Here is a 27,982-nt window from a genome sequence, read left to right as displayed (position 1 = left end):
TAACTCTCCAAGATGCGTGTTACTTTTCAAGATGTTTTATTTAATCTTATCTTACGGCGGCTCCCACTTCTTCGCCTCGATCGCCTAACGACAGGAATACATACACGCTAAAACGTTTCAGCCTCTCTTTACCGGAGGCGGAAAATTTCCAGCTGCGCACGGAGACCGTTTCGTGCTTCGTCACAGAACGCTCTTTCCTTATCTCCCGCGTGCAACTCGAACGTTGGAGCTGATTGCAGTCAACGAAATGCGTTTCTGTCAATCACGCGATCCTCCTCGAGTAACGAATAAGCTAACTTTTATGGTAAATAACTACACATACATTCTCCGAGCGTTGCTCGACGGTGCTTCGTGCAAAAAGGATATCGCTTGGCCGGCGCGTGCTTAATAACTTCGCTGCAGAAACACTGAGATCCGTGGTGGGTAACCAGATCGGAAATTTCAGTACGTTCGATCGATCGATCAACGGTTCAGATCTAAAGCCGACGCGATCGAAATTGAAGGCGTGCTTTAAATTCGGTTGAAGTCCGTTAATTCCGGCGAAGGCTTGGCTGAGAGCGTAACAGTCGAGCGAGTGCGGGGCTTAGAGACAAAGTCCAAAAAAATAGGAAGAAGGAAGACCGACGCGGCGACGAGACAACAGAGGCTCGTGGTGGGGGGGGGGGGGGAGGAGGGACGGGTTTCTACGTGGTGCCCGAAAAAGGAGAGAGTAGACAAGGACAGAAAGAGAACGCAAGAGGTGGTGGGACTGCGAGGTTAAAGATACAGTCGGCTGCTTCGCCCTTCTACGATTTCATTGGACGAGCCTCCGGTCGAGCCTCCGAGCTCGTGACGCGACACGTAACGTCGGGCAACCAAGAAAAACGGCCTGTCTGCTTGAGGAGCGAGGGGAAGAAGGGGAAGAAACAAGACAGGAATGGGAGGCACGGCAGACGAGAGAGGGGAGAGCGGGGCGAGGGGAAGTGAGGAACGACCTTCGAACATTCGGATAAAGATTACGTGCCCGCCCGCCCGCTCTGTGTATCGTATCGCACCGAACGAATCGTAGATAAAAACCCTCGTATTGCCTCCTGCTGATCGATCGACCCTCCAAGCCCTCCTCCACTCGCAGATTGGTGTGATCCGAGAGCCGGAGGATTTTTGGAAGGTTGAACATGGATTTCGTAGAATTTCGGTGGGGGCTTTTCAGCGTCGTTGCATTCGAGCGACCCGTCCGGATGACGCAAAGGTTCGAGAACACGCGAAACGCAACGGAAAGAAGCGGTCGGTGACGGCGCGGTGAAATACCGGCTCGCTTAACAACAAGAGGCGCGGTTCGTGAACGTTGAACCTTCTTCTGTCGAAATCCATTAGAGACGCCGATAATGCATCGCACGATAACGCGGCTGCAAACGATGCACTTTGCGCTAAGAGATTACGGCACATTTATTTTGTTTCGGCCGTGACGATTAAAACCGGACAATCCTCCGAGATAAGATCGTCTTACAGTTAGCACGATAGCCGAAGGTGGCGCGACGCGTTATGCTGGCCGGGAAAGAGCATATGCACGTAGCTGTTCTGGGAGCAAAGTTCCCTCTGAATAACGATTCGGCTTCCGAGCGGACATCTGATCGTAGGGCGGAATTCTAAGTGATGGAGGAGAAGGTATACCCTGGGTATGTAGTAAAGGTAGTAAAAGCGGAGGCGAGAGGAATTAATTGCGAGAAGGAAGAGCGTACCTACCTATGGGCCGGGAACGTATGGAGACGGGAACACTGTTAGGTAAAGACGAACCGCTGGAGGAATGGTCGGAGCAAAGGTAGATAAAAGGAAGTTTTTTTCGTGGCGTTATTTGCCCATCCGCTGAATGGACCACTCTTGCTGGCACAGCGGGCAACGATTGTTCTGCTTCACCCAAAGAGACATGCAGCAGTAGTGAAACGAATGATTGCACTCTCCCCAGACCACCACGCAGTCTTGTCGGCCGTAAAAGTCCTTCTTGCTTTCCGCTTGGCAACGGAGACACGCGTCTGCAAATTCAAAAGCATTCAAACGATAAAGAGAGTGTTCACTTGGCGCCCGTCGCTTAAGGGGGTTATTCTGGTCCGACGGGTCAGAAAAATTGATTTTTTTTTGTTGCATTTTCTACTGGTACGTTACGTGGGTAATACGTGCGCAAAGGGATTTTTTCGAGTTCGTAATATTTGCAGAGTTTAAGTAGAAAAGATATGGTAAGAAAAAATTGTGTATGGCATGGTATAACAGGAGAATAGAAATAAATTAATGTAAAATATCAATATGCAGTGGAATGCAGCACTCTACGTGTATATATTGTAAATCTTTTTTAAGAGGAAACAATAAACTAGTACTACTACTATTTGCAGAGTTACAGGGTGCAGAATAGGTAGGTATAGGTACGGCCGTACGGCGCGCTCACTCAGCGGGGCTGGCGACGCACAACAATTTTGTTCTTGCAAGTTATTTTTATTATTATTAGTATTGGTATTGGTATTGGTATTGGTATTGGTATTGGTATTGGTATTGGTATTGGTATTGGTATTGGTATTGGTATTGGCATTGGTATTAGTATTAGTATTAGTATTAAACGTCTTTATTGCAAAACACAAGCAGAAAACAACGAAAAGAAAGTAAACAAAGACAAGTGTACCTATTTTAGCAAAGCGGACTGTTCTTTCTGAAGGGGGTTGTGCATTTTTGTGCCTTTTAGAACACAAAAATCGACCATTTGGTTACAAAGAGACCCAGTGTTCAGCGGAATTAATCTGCAGACACACCTACAGGAGTGCTTTCGATTTCCTCGAAACCATGCTCTTCGAATCGGGGGTCATGATGTCTCAAGATCGACTGGACCAAATCAGTCCAACTTTTGCATATATTATCAGCACACGTGTGGCTATCGTCCCTACCAGAATTACGATAAAATATTTTGTTCTTCAACTTCCACAGACCGTTAAAGTTGAAAGAAATGTGCGAAAATCGAAACTTAACTCTCAAACCGCCGCCATTTGCTTAATTTTCAATATTTTTATATCATTCTGGTAGGGACGGTATCCAAAGGCGTACAAATAAACAATCTCTTTACATTTCTTGTTTCTGATCACCAGAACGAGCCTAATCGTGGCCCCATGTTTTTTTTCTCACGATTTTCCTTAAAGCAGTCAACTGCATTTAATTTTCACATTTCTCTATTAACAATTTTTTTAAAGACAGTTTAAATATCAATAAGCACGTAGCAACAAACTGAATAGTAATAAAATCGATGTGTTGTTTGTAAAAAAAATCCGAAATACCGCTGCGAAAACGCCTCGTCAGACCAGAATACCCCCTCGATACACGCGGGTACACATATTAGTCGAAACAGTAGAGATAAGAAATAGAGACGAAGCGTAAGCTGTCCGGTCGGAATGTCGCTCCGCCAACGGTAAAGAAGCGAGCTATATACGCGCATTAGGTAGGTACCGCAGGCGGAAATCTGCCTATTCGTCGAAAGTGACACCGCGCACGAGGGAGGGCAAACGAGAGAGAAACCGACGTGCGACACCCGAACGTGGCCTGCGAATCAATCGTCCACGCGATTCACCACACAACTACTTAGGCATAGGTCCGTGTAGGTAGAGCTGCGGAGACGCGGCGGTTAGCCAATGAATTGGTTGGCCGTCTATCGTTCTCAAGGGTTGCTTCTCGTTGACCCGCACCGGGGGATCGGGGCAAGCGTGTCAGTCGTGCCCCCAAGGTTTAAGCGGGCAGGGCATCGGGCCAATTATCTTTCACGATCGAGCCGTCGACGTCCACGCGATAGATACTGGATCTTATCGGGACGAGAAACGTGCACGTGTTCCTTCTTACTACGTGACTGCTCGTGCAACCGGCTCGCGGCTGTCCGTTCCGAACCGCTCCTTTTTCCCCTCATTCCCCGCTTCTACTCGCAACAATAGGCCCCCCCCCCCTCGCGGGAAAAAAACTGACCTAGGATTCCGGTGGGATCCAGTAAGAGCGGGCCAACTATGCCCGCTGTTTGCGCGCCCGCGACCTTCTTCCCCGGATTTACTTGGACTGGCGGCTACCGTTTTGAATCGACTAGAGATAGCCTTATCGAGGGTGAGATTTATCGACGAGCTTGCGACTAGAAATAGAAGCGTGCACGCCAGCGATTAATGGCGCCGAGTTGCAGCTTGGCAGAAACTAATTTATAGAACGGAGCTATCGTGCATTTGTGATAAGGCACACGTCGATTTTATGGTCCGGAAAGCAGAGTATCGCGTGAACGGTGATGAAATTGCGATAGCTATCGAGGTACGCGCTTAATCCATAGTACAGACCGCGGGTCAGCCGATCAGTATCAATCGCCCTGATCGTTCCATGTACGCGAGTACATATATACTTGCGCAGGCTCCATCGATGTTTAGCCCCGATCCTTTACAGCGAATCGATCGGTCGCTCGATCGACAAGACACGTGCCGCTCGCCCAGGCCACTTGTTCGTTCATCGGCGATGCCGGCGCAGGCGAATCCGAAATGAAACTTGCGACGATGCGAGGATAGGAACGCGAAGAAGATTCCAGGCGGGTCGATCCGTCGCGTTCGTCCTAAGCGGCTTCTCCGACATATTTACGTATCTACTTACAGTGGCTCGCATTAATGTTCGGACACTTTTTTAAAATCGCGTAACTTTGGTAGAATTGGTCCAAACGACTTGAGTTTTTTTCAGAAGCTAGAAGGATTAGTTTGCTAACTGACGCGTTTCGTGGTTTTGAAAAAAAATGTATTTGGTTGGAATAGCGAAAAGAATAGTAAAGGTGGATTTTTAAACTTTTTTTTGCGAGCTTGTAATGAAAATTCAAAAAAACCCGATCGCGAAAATTCCCGAAATCAGCGATCCTCGACCTTATTCTGCGATCTTTAAACGTTTGTAGCTCGGAGCAACGTTAACCGATTTTGAAGAAATTTTAGGCACGTATAAAACTTACTGCAATCTACAAACGATTTTTTTTAATTAAAAAAATTAAAATTAAAATTAAAAAAAATCGTTTGTAGATTGCAGTAAGTTTTATACGTGCCTAAAATTTCTTCAAAATCGGTTAACGTTGCTACAAACGTTTAAAGATCGCAGAATAAGGTCGAGGATCGCTGATTTCGGGAATTTTCGCGATCGGGTTTTTTTGAATTTTCATTACAAGCTCACAAAAAAAAGTTTAAAAATCGACCTTTACTATTATTTTCGCTATTCCAACCAAATACATTTTTTTTCAAAACGGCGAAACGCGTCAGTTAGCAAACTAGTCCTTCTAGCTTCTGAAAAAAACTCAAGTCGTTTGGACCAATTCTAAAAAAGTTATGCGATTTTAAAAAGTGTCCGAATATTAATGCGAGTCACTGTGCATATACACACCGCTTGCGTTGCTGATGCGAACATACTTATGACAGTAGCGCGCCGCGCCGTTCAATGTTCATGCACGCTATTAAATTGCGCGCCATCGTGCCTCGGCAGTCGACAACATGTTTGCGTGCGACACATTTTCAAACCCGTCGCCCGTACAGAGCCACTCGAACGAATCTTTAATTTAATTCTCCAGTATTTCTCGCTGCAGAGGTAGATACTACGCGTTACTATAATTCTCCGGCGTTTACTCCTTAACGCGTCAGCTCGCGTTACGAAATCATCCGGGGGATTTGCAATTTATATGATCGGTGATCGACTGATCGGTTCGCGGTCCGTTTTCGTATGCTCTACTGGAGGCTTTCCTAAACTCTGTTCCGCTGAACCTGAATAGGTGTTCCGCGACAATTTGGAAAGGTTTTCATCGAAGTCATTAACACCAGCGGTGGCGGATTTGAGAGAAAAGGCCCAGGTTGGCAAACGTTCTGAGGGGGTCATTTTTGGAGGAAAATGAAGAGCTAGTTTACTAAAAACGGGTCAAGTGTAGTAAGTACAGAAAGAAGTATAGTGTTTGGATACCTATTGGCATTTTCTTGTTTCCGCTACGCAATCTGGTGGCGAAAATTAAAGCAGTCTAATCGGGTTAGTTGTCACCTGTTATTGGCAGTATTGGGAATTTCGACTGCTTGATGATCGATTTTGTAAAATTTGACAGACTATTTAATGACAAAAACATTATTGCACTGTGTCAATATTTGTGTTGAAAACTGCGTTCAAAGTTAGGGTTGAAAAATCATTTTTGTGGAATATCTCGAGAACTATTAGAGATAGGGGAATAGTGTCAATGGACGAATTTTGTGTCTTTGAATGCGAAATATGACTGACTCACCAGATTTTCAAAAATCCACAAAAATGATTTTTCAACCCTAACTTTGAACGCAGTTTTCACCCCCCAAATATGAAAACGGGGAAAAATAAAAAAACACGTATTTCTTATTTTTCGGTCCTCTATAACATATCCAAAAATCAAAATGATCGGAGGCGGACACTTAAAATACTCTCCTTGTAAGATATGTAAATAATTAATTCTGTAATATAGTTTTGATATTCGCAGGTAAATTTTTAGTTTCAGAAGTTTCTCGTATTATTTTCGTATAGTTCAAATACATTTTTAAAAAACTAAGTATATTTTCATATATACACGTTGTATAAAAACTGCCATAATATACACGTATTATGTTTTCTCAATTTTTTCATTCTTCCACCATACACATAATGCGATGAAACGTAAACGGTGTCAAATAGCATATTGTACTAATAATAAAACGAAGAATATTTGTGCTAAAATAATTGTAGCTTGTAAAAAATGTCTTTGAATTTTATGCGTAATTATTTTCAAAATTACTATCGTTATTATATTATTATTATACAATTTATATTCAATTTTCGCTCATAAAATAGGAAAATATATAAAAACGCAATAAAATGCAATGTCTTTTCTTAAGTGACTTGTTAATTTAAAAAAAAACAAGTCAGTTTGACCCCTCCGGTACGTCAAACGTTGGTTGTTCTAGTGTTAAGTGCTTTATTTATTCATATTTTTATGTTTATATTACACTATAGTTTTATATTTAAAAATAATTACCAAATAAATAATGTGCACCAATAACATTTTTTTTTAATTTACTAGTAGGAATTACCCAACCTAAAAAATAAGCTGAGTGTTCCATTAAAATTTCCGGGTTTGCGCAGTGTTCCATTGCAGGAAGAGTTCGGGAAACCCAGCTCCGCTGCCACACCGACCGAACCGAAACGAATCATCGCTTCGACAACTGTATCGTCCCGTTATGTATCGCCTTGTCTCTTCATTCATCGGAATTTTATCGACCCGAAGATGCAGGTATTTTTCCTTTATTGTTGCTGAAGATTCGTTTGATCGATTGACCTTTATCGATCAACGAGTTGACCGTGTTCCGTGATGTAACAGCGCGCGACAATTGCCGAGCAACTTTGACCGCTGGAGAAGCAGGGAGGACGAAGACGAACGATCCGAGGCCCGCGAACAAGCCGTCGCGTCGCCGCCATCGGCCACCGTTGTCAGTTTTGTCCTGTAGGTACCCTGGTAGGCACCGTTCAAATCAAGCTCACCATGGAAATCCTCGGCTACCGCAACCGCGACGATGCCTGCTCAATAGTGCTTACGCGCGCGTTCGCTTGCCCGGACCAGACGCAGGAATTTTACACGCGCACGCTCGATATTTTATCGCGACCGCGGCGTTAGATGTCAAGTTCGTCTATACTCTGCCGCGATAACATTTACCTACCTCCTCTCCGTAGAGTAAAAATAAATCCGGCGAATTGTTTCCCCGTACCGCGTCTACAGCTCGAAACGTACGCCACGCTACTCTATTTCGACCGGCTCGCAAATCTGCGCAACCCACAGCTATCGAGCCGCGTTGCAATTTCATGCCGCAGCATTAATATTTACTACCTAGCACATACTACGCCTACTTCAAACGCGATCCGTACGGAGGAGACTAAAAGCTACGAAATACAAACATGTTTAACGATGTTTACCATGATGCGAAGTCGCGGCGCGCATTAGAAAAATCTGTATTTGCATTAGAAGGACACCTTGGAAGGTGATTTGCGCGTCAATGTAAAGTTCAAGATCGCGACGCAAAGACGGGAAACGGTTCGGATCGCGGAGCTCATCAATCGGAAGCATCGCGGAGAATTCTCCTCGATCTGCACGCTCCGAATCAGCGTGGCGCAATCCCCGAATGAACAGCGGGGACGAGTCGGTTCGCGATGGGTAAAGAGTTACGAGTAGGTATCGTACCCAGAATCAGCAATGCGATACGGATTCCTCGAACGAAATCGCGCCGAGCGCGACGAACGACACGCGGCTCGGCTCAGGCTTTCCACGCTCCGGGATCCACTTCGTTCTCCTCAATTTAGAGACAAAGCCGTTACGCACGGCATAGCGGGAAACAACAGCGATCTATTAACTAACTCGCCACGGCGAGCGAATACAAGAGAGAAAAAAAAAGTAAACAAGCGAAGCATCTGATAAAAACGCACGTGATGCAAACAAAACCGGTTATTTCGTGCGATCTTTTTCTTTCTCGTTACATCGTGTATTCGTCGATGGACGTTGCCGATTCACGCGCAGCTAGGGTGTAGCGAAGAAAAGCGAAAAAGGAGAATTCGGTATCACCGCGGCATGCATTACTGTCTCACGGGTATTAACGGGAGAGACTGTGTACTTTTTCCACTCGTGGCGCCATTATTCTTGTCCAAAGATCATTCCTAAGGAAAACGAAACTACCCCCGACGAATGAGTGGATTGGCCACGAGCCAAAGGATTCGACGAGCATTTGAAGCCAGGAGAAAAAGAAACAGACATGTGAGAGGAGACGAGCCGAGACGGGACGAGAAAGCGGCAGAAATACGGGACGCTTGTACGCGTAGACAGGATCGAGAGCGACTGCACGCGGTCGCGACCGAACGAGGTCGAACGACTGGAACCTTCCGTAAGAAGCCCGAAGGATATTTGGCGCCGCATCCTCGTGGTGGCTAGCAGGAACCAACCGTGCGAAAACCGGGATCCATTTCCGATCGCGTCACCTAAGTAGCAATGGGGGGAATGCGGGGGGGGGGGGGGGCAGTTGCAGTGTGTAGTAGAAAAAGAAATATGTATGTACTTATGCGTAGGAAAACCAAAGGTCCGCAGGATTCGCTGGTTTCGGAAGTCTGCGTAGCAAGTAAGTAAGTGGTAGATGTGCACGTTACTTGATGCGCGGCGTTATGTTATCAATTTCCGCTAAATTTCCTTGGGGAGCCTGAAAGCAACGTGTGGCATGGCGCGGAGCCGAGAGGCGCAGCGCGCGATTCCGTAGCGTTGCGTTGCGCTGCGCGGGGGGGGAAGGGGTGTAGTGGGGGCAGGGGCGGGGGGCGAAGGGGTGCCGGGTCAGCGCGCGTGTCCCCACCAGCAACTCGCGCCCCAGCAGAGGAGGCGGCGCTTGCGACTGCACGGGCCTCTATATAAAAGAGACAAACCCCCCGATCTGATTAGCAAAGTTCCAAAACACACGTAAAAGCGTATTCCATTCATACAGATTTGAACGGCCTATGGTAAACACAGGCAGTGGCAGCGGCGCGAGCAATAAGAAAAGTTTAGAAGCCGGCGGCGGCAAGTAAAGGCTCGAGTTCTGCCGGTGTGCATAGGAGAGGAAGAGAGGGATCTCACGTGCCGGGGCAGCCGAAAATCGACATTCCGACCGATAACTGGCAGCGCACTTACGAAGCGGCGAACCTTCTAAATATAGCGGCGCAAAACGGCCTACCTAGTCGTCCTGGAAGCAAGTCAAGTCGTAAGAGGGACGGCTTAAAGTAGCGAGTGCGATAAACGGCAATTGACGGGGCGAGGTGAACTAGTAGCAGGTGCAAAAGTTGTGGCAGAAGCAGTGACGTGATCGAGAACCGCGCGAGCGGACAGCCAGGGGAGCAGAGAACAGAAAATCCGGCACTGCACCACCGCACTGCACCGCACAACTTAGCAGATACAGAAAAGTAGGAGAGCGCAGGGCAGGCCCGTGGTTATGTCGCTGGTCCTGTTACCAGCGGTGGTGGATTCGATTTACTAGCTTCGAAACACGCCGAATCGTCCACGCGGCATCCACTTACGCTTTAACCATTCCCTGTGTAGTCTCGCGAGGGTGGTGCATACGGAGTGAGAGAGAGAGAGAGAGCAAAAGAGCGAGCAACAGAGGAGGAGGAGAAGAACAAATCGCTACTTACGCCTAATTAGCTAAGTAGCCCAGCTGTACGAAGAAAATCTGAACGTCACAGTGACATCGAGGGGGGAAAAGTTTCGACCGCTGACACTCTGGCTATTGCACGTAAATACGGAGGCACGCGTGTCACGTATCTCGAAAGCACAGCGAGCGCGAGGCCGAAGCAAACCGTCGACGAAAAGACAGAGCGCGAAGGGTGTTGGATCTCGCGACGAGAACGCGCGAGCGAACCACAGAGAAGGGGAAAAGAAGCGATCGGAAAGAGAATTGGTGATTCTCGGAGGTGGACGTCTGGTCCGAAGCTCTTCCGAAGCGGATTTGACGACGCTACTCGGCAACAGAACAGCTGACAGGGCTCCGCCGTTCCGAGGTGCACCGGCGAAATGGCCAACTCTCAGAGAAGACAGATGATGCAGCCATGGCCCCTGTGCCTAGTGCCCCTTTCGAGAACGAAGGTAAGCTGCACTGAGTATCTTTCGCGTAACGCGCATTCGGCCCCGCGGTCGGTCATAATCAACGAACCAGCTGTTCTCCGTCAGCTCATTTTCGCCTACCGTGCCCACCACTCGTCTCCTTTCCCTCTTTCCCCCCTTCCCCCCTCCCCGCTCCCTGCCGCATCTCTTTCTAGGATTCCGTGCTCTCACTGTCTCGCTCTTTTTCCCCCTCCACCGTTTCTGGAAAGTTCCACCGTGCGTGCTGTTGCCGGCGCCGGCGCCGGCGTCGATGTCCACGATCCACATCGCTGTCCGCTCTGCCGCTATACGTTTGCCTCTACCTTCACCTCTACCGACATCGGATCACCTGCCTCTCCTATGGTCCATGGTTCCAGCTTCGGGTGTCCAACTTTCCCCTATATTTCCAATGCCCGATGTCACCGTCCCTCGTCGATTCTCTCCGTACCTGCCCGTTCTCCACATTTTCAACAAATTCCACCCGACACGACGTTACAACTTGGCGACAGCGACGGCCGTCTTCTCGTTTATATAATTATTTCTTCTTTCCCTCCTCGGAATCTCAGACACTTTAATTTCGCCTATTTCTCTCATCTCTCTAACCTTTTTTCCGCACCTAAATAATTCGTTCGCCTGGAGAACCCTTCCTGCGCTCGCGCGTCTCTCGTCGGTCGCGTCGCGTTGTTTATCGCTTCGCTCGCACGGAAATTCGTTCGCGTTCTATATCTAAGAGCAACGGCCGCGCGCGCGCGTCCAAGTCGGCAGAGGTTCACGGGCATGTACCGTATGCCGTAAGATGTAGCCACGGTGCTCGAACGTCAAGCCGTGCTAGCCCCGTCCGTCGTTGGGAGATCCGGACGATCGATCGCTCGCTCGCTCGCTCGCTTTTATACGTTTTCGTGCGCGACGCGTACTTTTTTTTTGCGCGCGCGTTCCTCGCGACTCCGCGTCGGTATCTTTGCGCGGTAAGTACGCGGGTCTTCCGTCTCTCCGGGGATATCAATCGGTCGCGAATAGACTGCGCAGACGCGCGGCCAAAACACTGCACGTATTCGATGTTTCAAACGAACGTATCCACGACGCCGCGACCTCTTCCCTTTTGGATAGGTACACGACCCGCACTGTTGTTTTTCTTTCGGCCACTCGTCTCTGCCTTCCCCGAGACTATTCGTACAGTAAAGTATCGTCCCCTCGTAAGAACGATGCTCGCGCATCCTGTCGCGGCAGTCAGCAGACATCATCGACCGATGATAAGTGCGTTTGGACGCCGCGCGCTGCTTTCCATTCGACTGTCTGCTGTCGCCGCCAGGCCTGTTCGGCTTCGTACTCGAAAGACGCGGAAACCATGTATAATTTCGAAGTTTGAATTGTCTTTTAGGACTTGTCGTTCACCAGTATCGTCAGCCAATGTGTCCCGAATATAAAGGTGGCATCATTTTGTAACGCAACAGAAGAAATTCAATAAATGGTGTTTTTCAATCGTTTTCATTAGTTTCTAAGTGTATTTCGGACCTGCTTCCATAGTCCATACCATTCGCTTAATCGACCATACTGTTCAATCGTCGAGCGCGCTCGTCATTTGCGATAACTCCTCCGGGGATCGTTTCAACTTTTTCCCCCGTTTCTTTGCATCGTTTTTTTCCCCCTTTTTTCGCCTTGTTTGTTTGCAACATTCATCGACGACGTCTCGGCGGGCAGTGTGTATCCGCGTCGAGGTGATTCAGTCGCGTACTTCGGACCTACTCCCCCGCGCTGAGTATCTACGTAGCACGTGTACGGGGGAACTTTTGCTCGGAGCACGGATCGCTCTTTCGATCTCGCGGAATTGGACGGGGAAGTTCAAGTCGGATCAAGTCGCTGGTGTTTCTCATAAATTGCACCCCGATGCCCCCCCCTACACGCCCCCCGTGCACGCGTACGAACTGAAATCCCTTCTTCTGGAACGGCAGTATCTGCTCGTGGCGAGATTTCTCGTTTATCCGATACGCAAATATATACTCTTCTCTCGCTCTATTTAGCTTCCGGATAACACGTATCAAGGCCCGAGCGCGCCGCGCCGCCCGCGAACCAAAGATCACGGAATCGACTCGCGGGCGCGATCGATACGCGGAGAAGTAAACTCTCCGAGGAGAGGTCCTCCGTTCGTTAGCTAGTAGGCTCGCCGCTCTCGACGGAGACTTTTCGGATGGAAAGAGTCCGTTGCTGCCTTGGCCGAGCGGGCCACGCACTGCCGCAAGCAGGCGAGAAACAGGGGGAGAGAGACCCGAGGGAATAGGTAAGACGCCGGCGCGGTACCGGGCCGGCGCGCGGCTTAAATGCATTGATAACGCCGCGGAGGTGTCGTATATCGCGGCGTAATGACAGCCTAGATACCCCAAGATTGCCAATTACTATCTGGCGCTCCCCGCTAGATCGCTTCACGTAGCATGATATATTTCGGCCAGCAAGATGTGGGCACTGCAGTCGACTTATCTCTACGTTAATTGTCACGGACGCAGCGCTAAAATGCTTCGTCAGCCACGAGTCTCTACGCCGCTGGTATGTCACTATTGCTCTAAGTCTAGCGCAACTTGGTTTCGGAATGCTTGGAGCGTGCATAATTCGCCCGTTCGTTCGCGAGATACTAGGGCAGCCACTGCCACTATGGGCGTCGAGGGGATCCGATCGGTAGACGATACACGAACAAGTAGGTAGTGGAGAGACAGGCGTATCGATCGACATAGTAAAATCGGCAGAGTGTAAGAAATTCTGCTCGCTCGTAGGAAACCTCCCCCTCTCCCTCTCTCTTACTCTCTCTCACTCTCTCTCATTCTCACTCTCTCTCATTCTCTCTCTCTCTCTCTCTCTTACTCTCCCTTTCTCTCTCTCTCTCACTCTCTTACTCTCCTCTCTTTCTCTCACCCCCTTCCTTTTCAACTTTTGGTCCGTTTTGGATTAGTAGTCGCCACAGCTTGATGTCCTTCGTCATTTCGGGAGAGTTGTTTGAAAATCTCAACGAGACAAGTCCCGTTTCTGTGAAAAGCTTTCGGCGGTTTGGTTCGTCAGCTCGGTAACAGTGGGATCGACGTGCCGCTGGCCTGATACCCCACAGATACCGGTTAGATGCAGCTTTCGACACTGTGATTTACACAGCGTCGCGCAACATTCCATTCTGGCCAAATAGGCGCACGTGCAAATGTTTGCGCCCGGCGTCGGCGTCATCGCCCGACGTAATCACAGCCGGGGCCAAGATCACTTGGATAAGACCAACGGCCTGGTGGCAACCGATCGACCCTGACTCTCTCCGTTCCGTTTCCAGACGGATGGCCGTGTCGCTAGCTTCGCGCGCTTCCGGCCGATTTTCAACGCGCGAAACGATCGCCGACCATCCCTGTAGTTAAGCCCTCAACTACGGCAAACGCTGGCCACTGCCCCTTGCCGCTCTCGCTGCTGTATAGTGCATACCCGACTGAGATTCCTCGGCTCGATTAAACAATCAGGGGACACAACTGAAAACGCACGGTGGCGACGATCGGCATTGAAAACCGCTTAGAACACCTCCCTATGTGTACCGATGTTTATTTCGCGCTTATCGCGAATGCGTTGCGGAGCTACTGGCCTTTGCTTGCTCTCCAACTCGCGCAGCTCACCGCGTCACAGAATTCGTAGGTACCGAAGTACCTAGTTAGGTAGTTAAAGTGAATGTCCCAATTTTATTTATTTTTAAGCATTTTTCTTATTATTATACGCGTTACGTTTGTAATATAGTCGCAACAAAATTATTCGAAACTATTTAAACATTTACGCGAGTGTTGCACGAGCTTGGGTTAATACATACATCGCTATTTTTCATCAGCAGAAATACGCACATTTAGAGTATTATATATTTAATTAGAAATTACTAATAGTTAACAATCTTGAAATATCTTTCTTAAATAGTTTTTGAACTGGTTGATTTATTATTTAAGAATTAATCAATTACTCTGCAAATTTTTATGGCAAACAAATTTTTGTACACCTTCTTTATGACGAGTAACCTATTAAATCAGCAGAAATTGGGACGTTCACCTTACCCGCGTGTCCGCCAGAGTTTACCAACTGCTTATTTTTCTGTTCAACGCGGTAACAAGTAGCTTCACACCTTTCCCGCCAGATATGAATGACGCAAGGTCTGCTGCTGCAATATTTTTTTTTATCAGATATTCGAAACAAGAAGCGAATTTCGAATTCAATTGCACAACTTCCTCTCTCACTCTCTCCCCCTGCCGCTTCGACTGGCCCGCTCAGAGGGCGACGCAGTTTCTGCAAGCGGAACAACAGAATTGTTGTCGCGAATTAAGGACGAAAGCTTGCGTAATGCATACATCTATCCTCGAGCTTTTTCCTACGCGGCGGACTGCGGAAGCTCGTTGCCTCGCGTTCGCAACTCTGTCCGATCTCTCTGCCGGTGTATCGGACCGTGCGATTTTCTTACCGATTCAATTGTCTAAGAGACGCCTCTATGTATGCACAGTGTTGTCTCCAAATTGCACGCGTTTTCAGATTCTCTATACGCGCGAAGCTATCCCCGCTACTTCTGTAGTCACCGCACAGTCGAAATACCGAGAATCGATTAATTTTCTTCGACTGAGCGACAGAATTTGAGTATCGGATATCAAAGAAAAACCCGAAGAAGCCGAACGCAAAAACAACTGCGCGTCGCCCCATACCACTCGAGCGCTCGAGGAGGAATCAAAGCAAGCCGAATAGGCTACTCGTCTCTGAAATTGCGTGCGCCCGGCCCCGACGCTCGCGTACATAGAGAGACAGAACTGTATTTGGGACGTAGCGCCGCAGCGCCAATTAATTCTCTGGACAAGCGAATCGTAGCTGACGACCGCCATTCGCGTTCGCCGAATTTTGTCAACCATCCAGTCTAACTGCGACTCACGGTGCTTTTGCTTCCTATTAGCCATTGGGCCCAGCTCTGCTGAGTCTCGAGGACATGCTGCCGCGGATGCGATCAGACGTGAAACGCGTTCTAAGTAGAGATCCCTATTTCACGTGTATTTAAATACACGTGAATTTAGATACTCGTGTATTTATAAATACACGTATATTAACGTATCCGTATTTTGATTCGTCTGATTTTTAATATCTATAGATATCCCAGAACTCTGGGGGATTGCGAAATTCATAAAAGAATTAATGTATTTAAATATATTTACTAGAATAATATGCGGAAAGTATGGTTTCACAAATTTTCAGATCGTAACTAATAACGCAATTATAAAATTAACAAGATTTATTTAATCGATTACCTATTTCGATACAAAAAATTAAGGCACTACTGGTAATAAGCGAGCTTCTTTTTAGACGATAATTCTTAAAATTGAAAAACATCACTCGGTTTTATTACACTTATTGCTTAAGTGACCGCCATTGCCCATTCTCCCGTAGTTAATGCCCAATTCTGATCAAAATACACAAATACGTTGATACACGTGTATTTAAGTACACGTGAAATAGTGCACGGGTACCCGTGTACTAAAAGCTACACGGATCGAGGTACGGATATATGTAATACACGTGTACACGTGTCTTTTTACTACACGTACCATACCGTGGTCTCTAGTTCTAAGCCCTGAGCAAATGAGGGAAAGGAGGGAACAGTTGCGCGCGATGCATCTGCGGTTGACCAATTCCAGGGAATTCTGTGCGACAGTTTTGTCGGTCGGTGAGGAAGAAAGTAACCGCTTCCGAGAACCCGTGGCGCTCGATCAGCCATCTTGCCTAAAGGAGCTTCCGGCTGATTGCCTCGTAACTTGTTGATCGATAGGAACGCGCATTTGAAAGGCCTGCAATGTCATGGATCATGGATCATGGATCATTTATCGCGGCCAGACAGACGACGTCGCTTCGTCGGACGATACGGACCTCGATGAAACTCGACGGATAAAATTGGGCTTGCATGCAATAATAATAGGCGCAACACTGGTCCGCCGCGTGCTGACCTCGAGTCCACTCGACTCGGTTCCGCTTAGACTCCGCTGGTACGGCGCCCGCCCGCCAGATGGCGCCACCGTTAAAAATCGAGACGCGCTCCTACGATACTCGAAACAGTCGAAACTCGATGGCCTGGCGCGGCGGGATCGTTTCGATTTGGAGAGGCGCGACGCACGAAAAGAAGCGCGCTCGTTGCTCCCTCAGGGACGATGATACAATATGATGGATGATGCCCGTCGACCGAAGATACTGACGTGACGTTAATATATCGAGGTGAATCGGATATCTAGGAGGACGTTATCATTCGTACCGTTCAAAGGAGAAACGATAGCGCGCGTAAAAACGAAAATAGACGACCCCATGATGCGTGACGTGATCGTTTCAACAATTGTAAAGGCGACCGACTTAGGTTTCCAGCTAATTCAAACGATTCGATACAGAACACCGATTACGGCGCCTAAGTAGGAGCGGAATTAAATGCTCGAAAGCTCCGCGAAATTGGCCGGTGAAGCGTATCGCGGTAGGCGAGGCGAACATCGAGGAAGTAGAGGAGATACTTCCCCGTATAAGTCGAGAATACTTAATAAATTATAATTGGGCACTAAAGAATGAGATGCGGCGTAGGTTCGCATAAAAACAATTGCGATTATCCGAGTGCAATGCGCGAGAATGATTATTTGCAAATCTATGCTAGGCTGACGCGTTAGGACGCGGTCTTGGTCAGTTTTCGATTTATAACGGAAACCGATGGACGGTCATTAATGTCATAATCAGCGCACAGTGCGCGGCGTGGTCTTAAGCGGCTAGCGAGCGGCGATACCTATGCGGTCATAGAATTCGGTGGACGGGACTTATTCGTCCCCCGGGGCAGCCTCTGTGCGCGTGAAACAAGCCGGAGCCACGAGCGCGAAGGTTTGCAAACAAAAAGAAACTCACGGTTTCGTTACACAGTTCAGCGGAGGTTATCAACGCAGCGCAGGGGTAAAAGTCATCTAATCGGCGAGTAAGAATCACGCTCGTTTGTTCTCATTCCGATTGGTCGCTTTTCGTCATTGGTTCGTCGCGATAAACGCCGTATTTCGCCTTCTCTTTCCTTCGTCCGGTTTCGTTCCCCTCGGAACGGTTCTCGATAAACACATCTAGTATAAATACTCCAACTTTGAAGTTTCATCCCCTGAGGAAGTCGATCGGTTTGCGAGCGGCCACGGCAATTGCCATCCGACGCACTGCGTTCGTTTCGGAAAGCGTACCTACACCGCGCACTTATCCTTTGTTCGGTCGTTCCAGCGAAAGATTAGCTTCGTTCTTCTCCAGAGTATTAAAGTAAAGAAAAAGTCGGGTAGAGAAGGTTCGCTCTTCCCAGGTTGTAGGTTGTACAGGCGATCGGTACGCGGACGTCGGCAAGTTCACCTATCACGTAAGTTTGTCTCGCAGTGGATCCACGGACATATGCGACTGTTGGATAACTACGGCTCTTTAGCCGACCAGTCTTCTTCCTTTAACTGCCGATACCTACGCGTTTATCGCGGTCAGAGGCAAACAGTTCAAGTCCGTTGCCAATCAGTGGGAACGCTATCTTCCACTTGTTGCCGGATTTCGCGAAGAAAGCCGTCATCGATCGCTTCTGTTTCGAGCGAATGGTTGGAAGGTCGCGATTGCCGCGGTGTTCGCGGTCGGGTGTGTCGGGACCGCGGTCGTGGATGCCGCGCACGCAAGGAAGCGCTTCTCCTCCGAAGCGAAGATATACGTAGCAGCGGCGATAGGCGATATGTTGTTGACGATAGACGTTGGTTTGCTTTCAGGAACGAAGCGTTCTACCAAAGTACTACACGAGGGTGCCTTCTGTGGCGAGATCATCGGCGACCAGTTCCGCCGCGAATCTCGACTGTTCCTCCAGCACGACAATCGCGACGAACGCGAGCCCGTTCAACAGCCAGACCGCCCTGATCGCGGAGAAGAAGGCTTTCCCTGGCACGATCGCCCCTGCGTCGGCCAATCATTATTATGCCCAGAACCTGAGGAACCAGCAACAGGCCCTGCACGGGGGTCGCATGTACGATCCTCTGGACAAGAACCTCGATCCCGATTACAAGCAGCTGGACCCGCTGTTGGCCGGCGAACCCCCGTATTCTGTAAATACGAAGGCGACCATGAGCTCCCAGGATGTTAAGGTGCCGAAGGACGCGATCAGCATGGAGCGGCTTCGGAAACCTTCGCTCCAGTTCCCGAAGGAAGTCAAGCCGTCGGTGATGCGTTTCGCTTCTCAGGTAACTTTGGTTCAGTTGGTCTGTTTCTTTTTTTTTATTCATTTCTCGTCGGTGCGTTCCCTCGTCTCTCTCCGCTCGGCTGGTGGAAACTCTAGCTATCGATCCGAGGGACGAGAACCGGTAACGGAACTACGTCTCGGCACGCTGGTGTCGCGTCGTTCCCGCGAGAAAACAGCGGAGACCTTGTTCGCTTCTACTCGCGTAGATGCCTCAAGGATACGTGGTAGCACGGTGAGGCATCCTTGATCCATTTCTCGATCCGCCTCGGCTGATAGAATTCGATCTCACCGCGAGACGGAGCAACGTAGCCGCGCGCGAGTCTCGGGGCAAGCTCGGCCACGATTCCTCGTCCCTCGAGAGTGTAAAGTCGCGGTGTCGGGTCGGATGCCGCCGCACGTGCCTCTCTCTCTCGCCCCCTTCGATCGAGCTAAACTCGGGTGGATTGTGATCTTCGTGTCGCTTTTACGACATCCACGTTGCACACTGTCACTCTCGCAGTTATTATTGCGCAAACGGACGTACGCGAATAAACATCGCGAGCGGCGACTCGAGCCACCCGTCGACATAGATGCTGCTATTGTGAAAGCTGCTGACGAGGGAGCAGCGCAGCTTTTCTTCCCTCTAAAAATTCGAGAACCTTTAAGGCCTCCCTACTCCCGATTCTGGCTGTCGCGGTTGAGTGAAGTCGCGGAGGCGACTGGCGAATCGGTCGGATGGGACCACGCGGCTAGCTCTCTGTTCGACAAGCGCGAAACGCCGAAGCACCCGTTCTCGGCTTCCAGTGATCTCATTCCTGTCGCGAGCTTCTGCTCGTGATGCATACCTGTCGCCGACGAGAATAAATCAGTAGGCCCGGTGGAGCGAGCGAGAAGGAATGGCTGCAAACGGAGGTGCGCGGGCAACACGTCTCGTTGATCTTCGCGCGTGTTTCGTCGTTGTTCCGTCGAAAGAAACAATTAGGGAAAACAAAGGATGCGTGCGTGCATGCATACGCTCGTGCATGCACGATGTGGGTACCAAACACAGCGACCTTGCACACTTCTGATAACAACTAACGACTTAATTTCTTCTCACGTAATATCGCTAACGTTCATCCTCGCGACGTCCCCGAGCTCTATGAAACAATTAATAGTCTGGAACGATGAAAGCGAACGAGCGCAATCGAAGCGAGCAGCGGGAGGCACCGATAATTGCGCCACGCGAAGAGCAAACGTATTTCGCAGGATTCCTCGGTATCCTCGGGTGAAAGCGACCTGGCCAGGGGCTACCTAGGACCGAGAAACGTCCACGTCTCTTTTTCTTCTCAGTCGCGGCGAGCAACGATTTCGCGCGATAAGCTCCCTTTGAGCTGTTGCTTTCACCGCGACTAGTCGTGAAAGCCCGAAACGCGGGTGGCGGGTCGCGCATCAAACAGCGACCGGTTCTCTTCTGCCACGCGAAAAGAAAAGAGGAGCAGCGAGTCGTGTTCCGACACAGGTGATTGCGCAACGCGAAAGAAGGTCGCGAGTAAGATCGGACGTTGACGACGACGTCTTCCGCGAGATCCCCGATGAGCGCGTTGCAATTAAGCGCCGACGAATTTTGTCCCCTCGAACGAAACGAGGCGTCGTACCTTGGCGGTTCCAACGTACACCCGTTTTCCCGCCAACGTGCAACCTCCCGTTTCAGCTCCGCTCGCCTACCCCCCGCCCGCCAACATCTCTGCCTCTGCGGCTCTTTGTCCGTCCACCCGTCTCTCGAAATTAGTGCCACGTGCCGGCGTCGAGCAAGAAAGAAAGAATGGCACGAGTTACGCTCACGCGTAGGACCGCATATACGCAAAACGCTCGTGCACATACATACGCGTACGTATAATCATCCGATTCGCGGACGATGGATCCTCGCGGCGGGAAGGGAAGGGATAGAGTCGCGGCCCCCCAGCATCGTTCCCTATATAAGCGGAGAACCACCCGTCGGTCCACGAGTGTCAATAAACGTGTCAATATTATACGGGAACGACGTCGCTAAACAGTGGAACAACGGCAAGAGTAGTAACGATCAAAAGAGCACCGCGATCGCCGCTGCGATCTAGCCTGTGATCCACTTTGGTCCGCCGAGATTGCATCGGTATCGATCGGCGCGTGCTCGAACGGCTGGCTGGTTGCGCGCCGCGCGACCCGACAAACGCTTCGCCATTCGCAAGGGATCGAACGGCTTAACCGCCTAGGCGGAATTACCGCGACGATCCCAGGAGGATCCGCCCGTGGCCGGCGGTGTGCGTCGTTGCGTCGCCGAACATTTTCCGCCCGATTGCTCCGTCCGTTCGATAAATTTGGCAGCCTCTCTCTCCACCAACCATGAAGATTCTTATGCGAGCAGATACCCATGTGAACATCGAGCTACCGGGCAACACGCCAGTCGCTAAATGCACCTTCACTCAGGTATCGACGATCGCACTGTGTAACTTCTACGGTATTCCTTGATCGGAAAGGCCCGGAGGTCAAGCGAAGCGACGTGTACCGTCGTACTTCCGAACCGTTTCCCTCCTCCGGTCAATTTTCCGTTGGTCCCGCCCAGCATGCTGCTTGCGCTTAACCACCGATCGACCTTCCGTGTCGAATATCGGTCAAGATTCTACCGTGTAATCACGCAACGCCGAGCACCCGTCGCCGTGGCGTTACCTGGTGTTTCTCGACCGCGCCACTCGCCGGCAAACTGTCCCAAGATCGAGCACACTGGGCTACGATACTTCATTGTGTAACGCTCGGTTCGCTTCGACTATTCGCAGGTGCTAGCCGCCCTATCGGTGTCGATGGGCTCCATGGTGGTTGGCTACGCGAGTTCCTTCACCTCTCCAGGCTTGGTCTCCATGCGGAACAACGCCACGTCCTCCTTCGACGTGACGAAAGAAATTGTAAGTAGAAGAATGCAGAGAGCGCCGCTCGGCGACGCCCTCCCTCGCCGTTCCGTCCACCAATTTCTTCCCAAACAGAACGTGCTCCGCGGGGCTCGCGCAATCTCGAACGTTCGAACGGAAGGCGAAGGAACGTGATTCTCTTCCTATCCAAGGAGCCAGCCAAGGCCGGACCCATCTCCGACCAGGCAGCACGTTTGTTTTCGAACGTTCCATGATTACGCGAGCGGCGCGGTTTCCCCGCGATAATGAGGAGCGCGCGATCCGTCTCTTCGCGCGGACAGATCGGACACATCGGATCGGACACCGAGGCTGCGGCCGCCGCGTGAAAATGTAGATCGGTGAATCCTCGGCATCGAGCGGGTCAATGGATGATTAAAACTTTAACCCCGAGTGCGTCAACGGTAGTGAACGTGGCCAGGGGCTCGATGGACCCAGCAGCCATTGGTTCGTCCAGCCTCGCTGTGACCGCGAGATCCGATTGGCTCTTTAGGCTCTCTCTCCTTCTCTCTCTCCGTCGGTTGCGCCGAGCCGTTGACTATTCCTCTCGGTACTATCGCGTCGTTCCGCTGACAAGCCGCGTCTCGACTTTGTCGCAACCTTCGCCGACGATACGCATCGAGGTTTAATCGCAACGGCGATGGCCACTTCCGCGTTCTCCTCTCTTTCTCCCGGCCCCCTACCCCTTCGCGGCCAGATTGGCCTCTGTCTATCTGGAACGCAGCGCGGGAGGAACACACGCGCGTATTACTCCCCGCCCGCGTTTAAAGATCGCTAACGATTTCCTTCCTTCATCGACTGATTTCCTTAATTCTTCCCGGGGGCTTATTTATATTCGAAGGCCGCGGTCGCGCAAGCCGACGCGGCGCTTTAGCGAGCGACGAACGCGGGGTAATGGGATGCCTGGTGCCTAAGCAGCACGCCTGGCTCGGTACCTCGCGTTCCGCATCGGAGCGTCATTGCAAACGTGACGCGGACTACTTGTCGGTTTTCAGGGCATGTGGATAGGCTCGATCATGCCGCTGAGCGCGCTGTTCGGGGGCATAGCTGGCGGCCCGTGCATCGAATACCTCGGTAGAAGGAACACCATCCTGGCCACGGCTTTGCCGTTCATCGCAGGTAGGATATCGCGTTCACGGCCGAAATGGCAGGCGCGCTTGGAGTCGGACGATCTAATTAACCACGCATCCCCGCGTTTCGATTGCAGCCTGGCTGTTCATCGCGCTGGCAACGAACGTCGCGATGGTACTGGTCGGACGATCGCTCTGCGGCTTTTGCGTCGGTATCGCCTCGCTGTCCCTGCCAGTCTATCTAGGCGAGACTATACAGGCGGAGGTGCGAGGCACCCTTGGACTATTACCAACGGCCTTTGGTAACACGGGTAAGCATCCTCGCTTCTCTACGCCCCGACCCGAATCCTAAGCGAGCTGTTAAATCGCTCACGGGGCAATCTGTCGCCGCCAGGAATCCTGCTGTGCTTCGTAGCCGGCATGTACCTGGATTGGAGGAATCTAGCGCTGCTCGGAGCCTGCCTCCCTATACCGTTCATGGTCCTGATGTTCGCGATCCCGGAAACTCCGAGGTGGTACATATCCAAGGGGAAGAAGAAGAGAGCGCGCAAGGCTCTGCAGTGGCTCCGCGGCAAGGGCACCGACATCACCGAGGAAATGACGACCGTCGAGAAGCTGCACGCCGAGAGCGAGAGGAACGTCTCGCAGGGTGCCTTTATGGAGCTGTTCAAGAAGGGTCACCTGAAGCCGCTTCTCATCTCCCTCGGTCTGATGTTCTTCCAACAGCTGTCCGGGATCAACGCGGTCATATTCTACACCGTGCAAATCTTCAAGGTAGCTACCTGCGCGCGTCCCGAAGCTCCTCCGGACGAGAACCTAAGCGCAGAGGGAAGAAACAGACGGATTAGTTGTTATAATATCGTTGTGCTGGCTTTCAGGACGCTGGGAGCAGCATCGACGAGAACGTGTCTACCATAATCGTGGGCATCGTGAACTTCATCTCCACGTTCGTGGCGGCGGCTGTGATCGACAAGCTGGGCAGAAAGATGCTGCTCTACATAAGCGCGGTCTCGATGTGCATAACCCTGTTCACCTTCGGCTCGTTCTTCTACGTGAAGGCCAGCGGCACCGACGTCTCGGCGTTCGGTTGGATACCTCTGATGAGCCTGATCGTTTACGTGATCGGATTCTCGCTAGGGTTCGGCCCTATTCCATGGCTGATGATGGGCGAGATTCTGCCGGTGAAGATACGCGGCTCGGCCGCCAGCGTGGCCACCGCTTTCAATTGGACGTGCACGTTCGTTGTGACGAAAACCTACGAGGACATCGTCTCGATACTCGGGGCCCACGGAACATTCTGGCTGTTCGGCACGATCGTTCTGATCGGCTTCGTGTTCGTGATCGCCTGCGTGCCGGAGACTCGCGGCCGCTCCCTAGAGGAGATCGAGAAGAGATTCACCGGCCCCGTGCGAAGAATGAGCGCGGTCGCGAACATGAAGCCGATGCCGATGGGCTGTTAACCGTTGCTCCCGGCGTTCATAGCTAGCCAATCAATCCGTTCGATCACTTGGAAATCGCGTCGACGTTCGTTGACGTCGCCGTTGGCGTTGGCGTTCCCGTTGTCAATTCGTCGTACGGCCGATATCCGTCGAACGGTTCGTATAGTTCCTTGTACCGCGGATGCACGCACGCGCGAAACAGACGGCAGACCGTCTTCCCGGGATGTGATTCTCCTCTTCGAAATGATGTCTAACCGCTATCGGTCTTTCCTCTGCTCGTCTTCCTCCCGAACGTTCCTTCAAGGCGGCGTCGAATCTCGAAACACTAATACCGTTGGGAAACCTGCACCGACCAGCAGAGCATAGGAATAAAGGGAGAAAGAGGAAACGGAGGTAGAGAGAGAGAGACAGAGTGAATGTGTGTGGGTGTTGTGCGTTTGCGAGAGAGAGAGAGAGAATATGCATATACCCATGTATACGACGCGTCAAGTATAGCGCTCCGGTAGGCTGGGCTTGCCTGTACTTACGAGACGCGCTCGCGAATGATTGCATGTGTGTAAAGATAAAGCCGAACGGCACTGGCGATGGTGTATCGATTACGATAGAATGAGAGATCAACGAAGAGGAGGCCTCGTTGATTAAATGTCGACATAGCTGTTATTTTTGTTATCTGATAGTTCTACAGGGTCTACCTCAAATTAGCACTGTTACGAAAGGTATACGAGTAGGTTAACGACAAAGTGCGATTTATTTAATTTATGTACGCGTGCGTAGACGCGAGCGCGACACGCTGTACTAACGGCAATCGATCGCGCGCGCGTACACCGGTCGCTACCGACACGTGCACGATATATTGCCGAGAGAGAAAGAAACAACGCTATTCTCGAAAGCAATGGAGACTGGTCCGTTGCTATCGCGACAATAAGCTTGAAACGCGACGAGCCAGGCAACTATATGCTACTTACAGTTAGCTTGTATCTCCTTGGATACCGGCCGTCGGCGTCGAGTTTCTGCATGCCGATATTATTGCCGAATCCGTCGTCCCAACGGATGCCTTTCCGCCAACGAATTAGATCGCAAGGTACGCACGGTCGTTCGTAAATGCATGTCGATGTAAGTAAAATATCCTACGCACCTTGGCTTTCGAGTTAAGGATGATTAAAGAAAATCTTCCAAGTGCCCTAACCGCTTAGACTTTTACTTCTGGGGTCGTTTAACCTGGTGCGTTAGAGCGAGCGCGGAGTGACGCGTGTTGAGACACGAGGCTGGCACTTGGGAACGTTTTCTTTAATCATCCACAACTCGATAAACTAAGGTGTATAGGATATTTTACTTGTATTAGCGTATAGATTTACCTCTCAAGTATTGACACGCATTTATGAATCACCCTTATTGTTAAGAAACCAGAGATCGAAACAAGAGGCGTTTATTTTTCCAACGTGAAACTCGCGAAAGCGTCGAAACTGTTGTAACCAGCGACGAAACGAACTCGACGCCCGTAAAGAGAAACACAATCGACCTCTAACGGATGTCCGATGCTATGTTTCCGCCAGTTTCTGTGTATCGTATATGACGTATATACTGTCTGTAACGCGGTAGAGGTGTGTACGCGTTACTAGACGCGTCTATTTTCCATATCTGAAATCGAATTTCGATTGCACGCGCAGCACTATCTGTTTCGCCCCATTTATTCGTCTTTCTTCCTTTTCGTTCCGCCATCGCGAACAGGCGCATAGCGTAGTCGCTCCGCCATCTATAGAACTGCACGTTTGTCGTCGCGACGTCACGCATTTCGAATCTCTGCTCTAGGGTCAGGCGAGACAGCGTCACGAAACATTCCTGCCGTACGACTTAACGTACGATCTCGAACCAACGATACAGCGAGCAATAAGTTCCCGTGAAAAAATGTGTTTCGTACCCACGCCCTTGTTGAACACCTTACCTTACCGTTTCTTCCACCGGTACCGTTGTTCGACTCTATATTTTTACCTTTATATTATACTTTTCTATTTATCTGACAAACATTTGTACCGCCTGCCCCCTCCTCCTTCGGGCGTGAGGCGCTTACTAAATTTTACGAAATTCGATGAAAGTATCTTCAAAAACGTAATACACGCGTCCAGTTTTTATGTAAACTATAAGTCACCGAAATATGTATAACGTTTGACAAGATCCGCTTTCGTGTCTATTTCTCTCCTTCCTTCAGCATCCTTTTATCTTCGCTTTGAATTCCCGCGCCACCGCTATAAACGGTAAACGAGTGTAGCCTCAACTGTTTTCTCGCGTTTCCCAATCACAATGCACAATTCACACGCATCGAAATCAAACGGCACGATGGATTGTTACAATGCGTGATTCTCTGACTATCAGATGCTTTCCTGGCGTTTTCTGAGAATATTCGCGGCGCGAAACGCACGTACGTTCACCGGTAACGAAGATAGGACACTTTCTTTCGGTGCGAACCGTTCGCAAACAATGCCGTGATCTATGAACCGTATGTATGTGCGAGCACTCACCCATTACTTGAACTCGGCAAATCGCGCAGGTGTCACACTCTACGTCCCAGCTCCACATGGCCACGGCGTTCCATTTCTTCAGGATAAACATCTTGTCCGTCTTTATATTATCGTTGTCACCGCGATCACCGGAATCTTGCTCAGATTCAGCCATCTCGGCGTTTTAGGTTAGAAAGTACGGCACACTGACACGGAGGGTCCTTGCAACGAGACAAACAGCGGCCAGCGGTGCCAGCACTACCCCTCGCGGTTTCCCCAGTTCGCGGTTTGCTCGTACGAGGCGCACTTGGGCGCGCTGCTCGCGTTCGCTAAACGCGCGCGTTCAAACGTTACGGTACCGCGACCAATCCAGACCAATCGCGCGACATTCACGAGTCGCGACCGTGGAACCGTGGAGGGGAGCAGCCTCTACGTCACTGTCCAATGTCCCATGTTTCCCACGCGACGCGGTTCAGTGGCTCGCGAGCGCGAGCTCCAGAGCCCTCCGGTACCTTCCAGAGATCTTTAACCTTATTCAACTTCATTTGCGTCACGTCCAATATCATCGCTTTGGAATTCAATAATAATAATATATTATAGTGTCTCTAAATTGAACAACATTGCAACGCCATTAGCGGTACTATTTAAAACTAGATATTACGTTCAAGAACTGTAACGATGCGATTTTATAAGTGGCTGTCTTTTCTACGCGATTAATCTGTTATTAAGATCGTAAAGTATGGCGTGAAATGTCCCTAGATGAAACGTCCGCGCCAGTTCTGCAGCATCTGTTGCGAGTTGCGATTCTCGCTCTAGCGGCGTTCAACACAAGCTTTAGAAGCACGAAGTTCCAGGTAAGAGGAACGTCTGCTTTTAAAAGTTGAGTTAGCGGTTGGCGATTTTAGCCATTTGAGGAATGAATCGGCGGTAGTACCCGATGAGCCCTAAAAACTGTTTGATATTCTTTTCGAAAACACCCATGAATTAATTTAATCATTGGTAGATGACTGGACCTTTTCACTTGGATTTTGTAACAAGCTCGCTGGGTTTGGCGCTGGCAATCAGGGGCTCGCAAACGATCGGCCGACGAAAAGGATCCCACCGATTTTACATCTTTTGTTCTTTACAAGATGTCCGTAAAATCTAAGAGCCAATAAAATATTTACTAACTAAATTCTCATTGGTGAATCTATTTCCTTCGCAGTTATTGATTTTTAGAATCAAGCG

The 27,982-nt window shown here is 50.0% G+C and overlaps 2 protein-coding genes and 1 long non-coding RNA gene across 8 annotated transcripts; 1 reads left to right on the top strand and 2 right to left on the bottom strand.

Moving 5' to 3' along the window:
* Window positions 1-19: 19 nt before the first annotated feature.
* LOC143369094 (RING-box protein 2-like) lies at window positions 20-27,144 on the bottom strand. Its single transcript, XM_076812548.1, has 2 exons — window positions 26,777-27,144; window positions 20-2,009 (listed from the first exon to the last, which is right to left on the bottom strand). The coding sequence occupies exons 1-2, from the start codon at window positions 26,928-26,930 to the stop codon at window positions 1,828-1,830; spliced, it is 336 nt and encodes a 111-aa protein (XP_076668663.1). The 5' UTR covers window positions 26,931-27,144; the 3' UTR covers window positions 20-1,827.
* LOC143369095 (uncharacterized) lies at window positions 4,041-8,140 on the bottom strand. Its single transcript, XR_013085339.1, has 3 exons — window positions 7,174-8,140; window positions 5,374-5,736; window positions 4,041-4,618 (listed from the first exon to the last, which is right to left on the bottom strand). It is a non-coding gene; the product is annotated as an uncharacterized LOC143369095 (long non-coding RNA).
* On the top strand, window positions 10,481-26,432 carry Tret1 (trehalose transporter 1). 6 transcript variants are annotated; one of them, XR_013085338.1, is made up of 8 exons: window positions 13,061-13,165; window positions 18,394-18,858; window positions 21,626-21,751; window positions 22,747-22,870; window positions 22,959-23,132; window positions 23,216-23,595; window positions 23,700-24,432; window positions 24,463-26,432. XR_013085338.1 is itself a non-coding variant. In XM_076812537.1 (7 exons), exons 1-7 carry the CDS (start codon window positions 10,559-10,561, stop codon window positions 24,279-24,281), a joined length of 1,923 nt encoding a protein of 640 aa, XP_076668652.1. In that variant the 5' UTR covers window positions 10,481-10,558; the 3' UTR covers window positions 24,282-26,432. The 6 variants fall into 6 exon arrangements, 5 of the variants coding, with proteins under 5 accessions (XP_076668652.1, XP_076668651.1, XP_076668655.1 ...); XM_076812537.1 differs by lacking the exon at window positions 13,061-13,165 and adding an exon at window positions 10,481-10,630 and having other exon boundaries at window positions 23,700-26,432; XM_076812536.1 differs by having other exon boundaries at window positions 23,700-26,432.
* Window positions 27,145-27,982: the final 838 nt, after the last annotated feature.

Source organism: Andrena cerasifolii, chromosome 5, assembly GCF_050908995.1.
Source record: "Andrena cerasifolii isolate SP2316 chromosome 5, iyAndCera1_principal, whole genome shotgun sequence".
Classification (NCBI taxonomy): Eukaryota; Metazoa; Arthropoda; class Insecta; order Hymenoptera; family Andrenidae; genus Andrena; species Andrena cerasifolii.
The sequence above is the reverse complement of the archived record's forward strand: the minus strand, read 5'-3'. Positions and strand labels throughout refer to the sequence as shown.